At 42.9% G+C, this 8,704-nt stretch overlaps 1 protein-coding gene across 1 annotated transcript; it reads right to left on the minus strand.

The window, feature by feature from the left end:
* Positions 1 to 7,410: 7,410 nt before the first annotated feature.
* On the minus strand, positions 7,411 to 7,731 carry MELLADRAFT_95530 (uncharacterized protein; the record flags this gene model as incomplete). Its single annotated transcript, XM_007418039.1, has 2 exons — positions 7,411 to 7,528; positions 7,646 to 7,731. 2 exons carry the CDS (start codon positions 7,729 to 7,731, stop codon positions 7,411 to 7,413), a joined length of 204 nt encoding a protein of 67 aa, XP_007418101.1.
* Positions 7,732 to 8,704: the final 973 nt, after the last annotated feature.

The following is an 8,704-nucleotide window of genomic DNA, read 5'->3' on the forward strand; positions in this document are numbered from 1 at the left end:
ATGGCGCATATACAGAGAGTCCAAGATTGATTGGGGTAAGTGGCACAAGAGGCGCAAACCTTACCGGGTAATGGATAGCCGGAGCCTCGCCGTTTGGGGTGAGCCTAGGTGGCTAGGCGCCGAGCCCGGCTGCCAAGTTGAGGGGCCTGAGGCTCAGGGCAAACGGCGAGTAACCGCGATTCCTGGGGGGGGGGTGGGACCGTTGGTGTGTGGCCACCTCAAGTAGCGTGGTTCAGAAGAACCAACTCGAGGCGGGGCTTCGCTACTCACCCAAACCCGACCCTTCTGTCTATCATAGCAAGAAGGGTCAATGGGGGGATTGCTCTGGCTCGAGAGCTAGAGAGCAGAGCGTGAAACGTCTAAGGGTGGAGCTTTCACCCGTTAGACATCTAGACGGTGAGCTGAGACTCACCACACCACACACTCCCGTAGCTGATAGAGGAGTGGGTTGATAGAACCATAAGCCCCGTTGGTTCTTAAGCCCACGGGGTAAAGCGGAAGTAGTTCCCAGTGTTACGGTACAGCCCCGGCGGGGAGCTGTACAAGGGGGCGTGGGAAAATATTCACTTTACGAATATTACCCCACACCTCACAAGGAACTATTTCCTCTTAGCTTTATTCCTCAATCAGCTCTACGCTCACACTCCTCTCTGCCGATCAGGCCTCAAGTTTTTCGCAAACCTCCCACCCACCCGGCAGCTACGTTAGGAGAGATTCGTGAACCTCCCGACTCTCTCAAGAAGCCAGAGACGGCAATGTGCAGAAGGACGATAGCAGACGACGGATAATGTCAGCCATGAGTTGAGAGTACTCTACCCCCCCACCGACCCAGTGCAAGGCCACCTCGAGTAGCGTGGTTCAGAAGAACCAACTCGAGGCGGGGCTTCGCTACTCACCCAAACCCGACCCTTCTGTCTATCATAGCAAGAAGGGTCAATGGGGGGATTGCTCTGGCTCGAGAGCTAGAGAGCAGAGTGTGAAACGTCTAAGGGTGGAGCTTTCACCCGTTAGACATCTTGACGGTGAGCTGAGACTCACCACACCACACACTCCCGTAGCTGATAGAGGAGTGGGTTACAATCTCGACTACCTACGAATATTTTTGAGAATCAAATAAGAATAAGAGAAATGGTGTTTAATTTTATCTTTTCCAATCGGAATGAAAAACAAAAAAGTATCGTTGTTACTTGCAAATTATCTGATAGAATTGAAAAAAAAAGGTTTTCCAATCGGAATGAAAAACAAGAGGTACTGGCTGCTATTTGAGATTTATCCGATTGAAATAAAAAAAAGGATTCATCGTTGGATTTTATTACAATCGAAATGGAAAACAAGGTAATTGAATTTTATCGACTCATAGTTTGCTCCTCAGTAACTAACATGTGATCATTAACAGTGATTGACAACAAGATTGTTTGTTTCTAGAGTCCCAACAACTGAAACTAATGATCAATGACAGCTAAATCTTGATCAGATTCCCATCAAGTCACTTTCATCTTCATTCTCTCCTGTGTGTTCGGGTTCTTCCGTCTCGGAAGACACCTTACGCTTCTTGTTCTTGACCCTATACGTGTCAATGAAGCCGTCAATCGGGATGAGGGAGATGGGGTTGGAGATGATGTCCATGTTGACTCTTCGAGCCATCTCTTCTGTAAGACCAGAGTTGGGTCTAGTGATCCAAGATCTGTAAAGGCAGTCGGATGGTTCGTAACGTAATTCAAACCCTCCGTCTTGTAGTCGATCTTCGCAGTTTGACCACGGCCAATTCTCTTGTGGCTTGTTAGTAGATTTTCCTGCAAAAAAGTACAGTGAGCCACTGTAACATAAGGAAAAAAGATTTCTGGTACATACAAATGATCCGGTTCAAAGTTTCCTTTAACTTATCCTTTTCTACAGTTGAGCCTCCTGGAGGTAGGTTGTAAGAGAGAGTGTTAGTTTTCCCGTCAGAAAAAGATAGAAGATAAAATCATGGGACCCACTTGCTCTCTTAGGCCGTACAAGGCCAGCAATTGTCCTACCTGTAACATACGCTTGCATCTTTGAAGTGGTACTTTCGTGCTTTGCGGACGAACCAAGGTCATAGTCAGCCCAATCCCATAAACCCGGTGTAGTGGCCATGAACTGGAAGCAATGTGTTGACGAAAGGTGAGTTGACACCGCTGTGATGGTGAATTGGACCGGATGAACACGAGACATGTGATTTGCCTACAACACATCAAATCAAATCATTATGCTTATTAATGATTTATCACATGAAAAGGACAGCAAAATACCAGCATACCTTCTTAATGAATTCAGATACGAAATCTTCGCATTTTGATCTGGAGCGCCCCAAGTCGCGCCCCGATGTCCGCAAGCCAGCTTGACGGACGACTTCATCGTTTGATCCGAGAACCATTTTAACTAGGCCCTTTTTAATGGGCCGATTATCTGGTATCTCTTCAGGATTGACACCGTAATCATCATGACCTTCATGACCTTCAAGACCTTCAAGACCTTCCTCGAGGTTGTCTGATGTGTCAACATCAGAATCCTTGGGGATGAAAGCATCCTTCTCGTCCTGTGTCAAGCTGGCCCATAGCTCCTTCACCAGTTGAATGGCTTTATCATTTGTTGCTCCGCCGTCTATTTGATTATGTATGTTAAATTCATTAAAACATATAGAAATGATATAACTTGCACTCACATTTGCGGTAGATATCTCTCACTTGCTGGGATCCCTTGAAGCGATCGTACGCTCTTGAACCTCGGATATATGTCCACTTTCCACTGTGAGGAAGAGAAGTAGATGTTAGGAGATGAATACAAAATCGAAATACGAAAGCTCACACTTCTGTTGCTGCAACATCTTGTGATATTCCAAGATGTATGCATAAGATTGCGAGGAGCTTCTCGGTGGATTGATGGAAGTCGCGGAGGATTTGTTTTTTCGCGTTTGACAATACACCTTTCTTTGTACCATCCCCTCGGCTATGCTTGTCGGCCATTGTTCTAAGCTCTACAGCATCGAATTTTTTGAATAAATCATCAACTGTATAGTTTTCTGGAAGCAATATATCAACAGGTAAACGCGACGATGGAGCTAGAAATTCATCCAAGGCGGCCTTAGAGCTCTTCGTGACTGTATTCGTGACTGTAGGCCGTTCTTCTACACGCGTAGGTTGCTTTTCTGTTGGAGTATCTTTAGTACTCTTACTTTGAGTCGCTTTTTTCGCTCGCGATGATCCCTTCTTGCTTTGATTTGTTTGATTTGTTTGGGCAGGTTGTGTAGACGACATCGGTAAGTAATTAGATGGTCTAACTTGCTGTGCGAGAGATGGCTGTTGGAAGCGTGGTATTGATGAATCTGTTTCAGATGATACAGGATTGTCAAGAGCATTGAGGTTGATAGGAATAGATGCACGGTGAGGTCTTGGAACCATGAGCTCATGTTGGTTTTGGGTGGAATTCGATGCTTGATTATCTCGGTCTTGACTTGTATCAATGAGATGATCTTGGTTGATGGTCAAGACATTAGTTTGATTGATGTCGAAACGACGATTCAATGGTTGAGTAGGCTCATCGTGAAGTCGCAGATTGCTGTTAAAAGAGTCATTCTGATTGATACTCATTGATGGATGCGCATCTGAGTAAATATGATTTTGTTGATTGAGGTTCATCGTATGATTCAGATTATGATGGATAGAAGAATTTATATTAAATGGATGATCTGGAGCCAAAAAGGGGTCTTGATTCATGTTATGTTGGTTGTTATGAGTATTATTGATAAGATCACTCGGAGTGGAATTGGTGTGATGAAATTGTGGAACTGGAACGTTGGCATTTTGAGAAAACATTAGGCTGTTGGTATCTGTAGAGCGTGCTTCAAATGTATTCAGGAAATCAGTGTTGCCAGTTCCTGGATATGATTGACTATAGTCCATTGAAGATTGGTCTTTAGGGGTTGGAAGGCGATGAAAGTCGGAAAATGCTGGTTAAGTCCTGATTCCTGGATGCGTGAATTATGAGGATTATATGCGGAAGACATAGTAATGCACCCCACAGTAATGCACCCCACCGTTTAAGATGAGTAAGAGCACCCACTATCGTGATGGTGATTTAACGTAGATTTAGCGTTCCTGAGTGCGAGATTTAATCACGCGTGTTTTACCAAATTTGGTAACCGCACGAAATCCACTACGGATTGATGTAACATGTGATTTAGCTACGATGAATCACTGTGAATCGTCCTGATCCACAGTGGTTTGTTTTTGATATGAGATGAATTATCTTTTGTATCAAATTCATCCAAAATCCATCCATCAAATGCCAGCTCCAAGTTCCTTGAAAAGACATATCGAGCGTCTTTTGAAGTCTTCAAACGACGACGATGAGCAGCAAGACTATGACCAATTGGTCTTTGACTGCCTATTCAACGAGCTCCCAGAACCACCACCTCCTCCTCACACTCGTATACGGATAGATCGAGACCGTGTTGCTCGCGGTCAACAGCTTTATGATGACTACTTCAAACCTAATGCCAGATATGAATCCAAGTTTGAACGCCGATTTCGAATGAGCAAGGAGCTCTGCTTGAGGATAATCGAAGATTTGCAAATACATAATGTGTTTTGGGTTCAAAAACCTGATGCGTGTGGAGTGATGGGACTCACAGTGTATCAGAAAGTTGTTTGTGCTTTAAAACAACTTACCCTTGGAATCCCAGCCGATGCGACCGATGACTATGTTGGAATTGGCGAAACGACCGCCATTCTGTGCTTGAAGCTATTCATGAAACACATCAACGAGATCTATGGCGCCGACTATCTTCGACCACCAAACCACGAGGAGCTAACTCGAACCATGAAAGAATACGAGTTCCGTGGGCTTCCTGGCTGTAAGGGAAGCCTTGATGGCATGCACTGGGCTTGGAAGAACTGCCCACTTGGATGGAGTGGGCAGTTCGAGGGGAAAGAGCACACTCCTACGGTTATACTTGAAGCGGTGGCCTCTCAAGATCTTACGATCTGGCATGCTTTCTTCGGAACACCGGGGTCACTCAACGATATCAATGTATTGAATCGTTCTTTTCTCTTCACTGATTTCCTCAAAGGTACGTCTTCAAAGTTATCTCATGTTTATTCCGAAATCATGAACTGAAAGATGGATCTTCTAGGAAATGAAGACGAGGTCCATTTCACCATCAATGGGCATCTCTATAAGCAAGCTTATTATCTAGGTGATGGGATCTATCCCGACTGGCCCACCATCGTCAAAGCACCGCGAGATCGACAAGCTCCAGCAGCAAGACTGTTTGCTACAGCTCAAGAGGCTGCTCGAAAGGATATCGAACGGGCATTTGGTGTAATACAAATCCGATTTGCGATAACTCGAATGCCATGTCGTATGTGGTATTTAGTAGACATGCACTCGGCTATGATGTGCTGTCTAGTACTACACAATATGATTATTCAAGACCGAGGATCACTCGATCCTATAATCGAGAGTTACACTTCTCAAACCAGGATCGTACCAAAACTGGTAGATCCAGCAGTACAAAATACTCTCATGGCATATCTTCAAAATACTCTCCTACTGAGAAATTCCAACGCTCATCAAGAGCTACAGCGCGATCTCACAATGGATCTCTGGCTGAAGGAAGCGGGTGAATGAAATAGTAATATTAAAAATTAATGCTACATAAATTTGCTATCAAGTCAACAATTACAAATAACTACGATACATTAAAAACTTTTTTATAATGATTGGGGTTTACATATTAGTTTCCTTTGATGGATGAGATTCATATGTATTTAAAATTAATATGAGGAGATCGATTGATTTTTAAGCTACTCTGATTACAATGTTTGATTTGTTTGATGATTAAGATCTGTATCTAATCTATATAAACTTCTGTTTGATGATTGTGATTATGTATCGATTGAATTTCAATGAATGAGATGATGAAAAGTTATCTATAAGCTATTGATAACGCTGAGCAACTTCCTCTTTCAACCCTCGTAGTATCCTTTTTGAAATCTCATCAGGACAATCTTCTTCTTTGGCCCGAGCGATCTCAAGGTCTTTGCTTTTGAGCTCGCTTGTCATCAAGTTACTGGCAATTCGATTAGATTCTTCACTCGCTTCGGCTCTTCGACTTGCTACAGCTGTAAATGCTGTGATTGCATCGATTCTTGCTGTCTCATCAGTAGCTTGTTTTTTTGCTTCGATACGCTGTTTTTTAGCAGCCTTTCCACCCATCGGACGTTCACCACTATCATCAGGTCGAGCACGTGAGTTGGATGAGGTTGAGGCTGAAGTTGATCCACCTTCAGTCGCATCTGGAGTTGGAAGGAGTTCTTGAGGGGGTGCTGGAGTTGGATGATTACGTTGGTTGATAAGATGAACATCCCACTTGGGTTCATACCGAAGTTTCTGCCAAGCAGCAAGATGTTTGAAAGAGGTCTTCATCTCGGCTTGGTAGATCTTCATGGCATCCACTATCCAGGTGTCAGGAGATGAGCCAGATGGGGGATCGTGTTCAAGACGAGCATAGATTCCTGAAAACTTTAAAGTTGCTGGATTCAAAGTACGCCATCTGAAGGTAAAAAAAGTTAGAAGGTTCTATGTAATACAAAAACATTCAAAATTCATTTGTACGTACTGGCCTTTACACATCTTGCCTGTTCGTTTTCTTACCGAGTGACTATTGAAGTGCACAGAGACTTCATCGAAAAAAGCATCACCGCTCATATTATTAGAATATTCTGGCCGAGTACTGGTGACAACCCAAGATACTGCAAGTTGTTCCAGCTCCGGTTCAGTCCAGTTGTCCCCGCGTTTAGAAGTGGCTGTTGAAGAGGGAGGGGCTGGAGCTGGAGGAACCGACATTGTGATTTGATTGGAAGTGTGATGTTTTGAAGGGTGATGTCTCGAAGTTGAGTTGTGAGGATTGATTTTGAACTTTGAACTTTGAAGGTTTTGAAGTTCGAGATTTGAGATCTTCAATTGTGAAGTGTGAAGTTTGGTTTTGAAGTTTTGAGAACAACAGTTTCGACTTGATTATCCTACGATAAATCAAGTCGTAGCTGTTCGTAGATTTGAAGACGGGGATCGCAACTTTTATTGCAGTCGTAGGGACCGCAGGTCTAAGACAGGTCCATAGTGGACCTGTCTATATTTTAGCGTTAAACTTACGCTAAATCACCTAGTTACCGCTCCCATAGTGGGTGCTCTAAGGTTGTATACTTAGTGGTGGCGCTAGCGCTAGCTAGAATTGGCGCAATGGTGGCAAAAACATGGCAATAACTCAGCATTTTGAGTAAAATACCAAGTAAAATACCCAGTAAAATACCCAGTAAAATATAATAACTTTGAATGTTAATTTGACAATACTCGAATCACCCGTGTTTTTACAAAAAATCAAGTTGTTTATCTACTTTGACCACGTGTCTCAACCTCAAAGGTTGAGACACGTGCTTGGATACCACTGGCACTCAAATATAGATGGGGAACATGCACAACGACTGAGCACCAAGGCAAGTGGACCCTTTTTGATCAAGCGGGAAGTGAATGAAACACAGATAAACAAACTGAGTATAGGTGCCAGTTGATCAATCACATGCCACCAGAAAAGCTTGATGGAGGTGAATTCTGAAAGCTCAACCTTGGCGGAAACCCTGAGCTTTTACTGGAGTCAGTTGAATCACCCAAAAAAAAGTTACTAGCAATCATGTCCTTGCAAGTCTGCATGCTGGACAGCAAATACATAGGGGTCCATGGAGGTTTCCGCACATGCAAGTGGTGTGTTGTGGTTGTATATTGGAATAAACCTTAAATTTATGGTGAGATAAATTCCTCATTGAGGGTTTTTGGACAAAAACTGATAATTTTACTGAAAGTATTGTCAGTTAGTACCTTTTGCACCCCTAAATCTGATTTTGTGGAACTGCTCTTGATGAGTAAAACTTTTGCAGTTTTTGTGCAAACCCAAAAGTTGAATCTGGATTGTATTCTTGGAGTGTTGGGCTATAAACATGAATCATAATGCATGGCAGGGTTACACTTTGAGAACCACTTATGGCTCTGGTAGTGGCATTTGTACCCTATATTTGCAATGTTGCGGAAACACACTCCGCAAGTAAAAGTTCTGGAGTTTTTGGACAAACCAAAAAGTTAAACCTGTTTTGGATTTTTGGACTGTTGGGCTTTAAAATTTTTAACTTTCATACAGAAGTATACTGCTTGAAGAACCACTTATGGCTCTGGTAGTGGCATTTGTACCCTATATTTGCAGTGTTGCGGAAACACACTCCGCAAGTAAAAGTTCTGGAGTTTTTGGACAAACCAAAAAGTTAAACCTGTTTTGGATTTTTGGAGTGTTGGGCTTTAAAATTTTCAACTTTTATACAGAAGTATCCCGCTTGAAGAACCACTTATGGCTCTTGTAGTGGCTTTTGTACCCCTATATTTGCAATGTTGTGAAAACACACTCCACAAGTAAAAATTCTACAGTTGTTGTGCAAACCTAAAATTTGAAGCTGTTTTAGATTCCTGTAGCATTGGGCTATAAATGTGAACCATTGTGGTCACTTAGACACCACCGAAAGAACCACTTATAGCCATATGAATGATATTTGAGGTGCTTTTTTTGTGAACGGGGTATAAGGAACACTTTTTTGTTTGTTGAAATAAACCAAAAAAAAAGTGCCTTTTTTGTTTCACA

This window comes from Melampsora larici-populina (assembly GCF_000204055.1).
Source record: "Melampsora larici-populina 98AG31 unplaced genomic scaffold MELLAscaffold_83, whole genome shotgun sequence".
Lineage (NCBI taxonomy): Eukaryota > Fungi > Basidiomycota > Pucciniomycetes > Pucciniales > Melampsoraceae > Melampsora > Melampsora laricis-populina.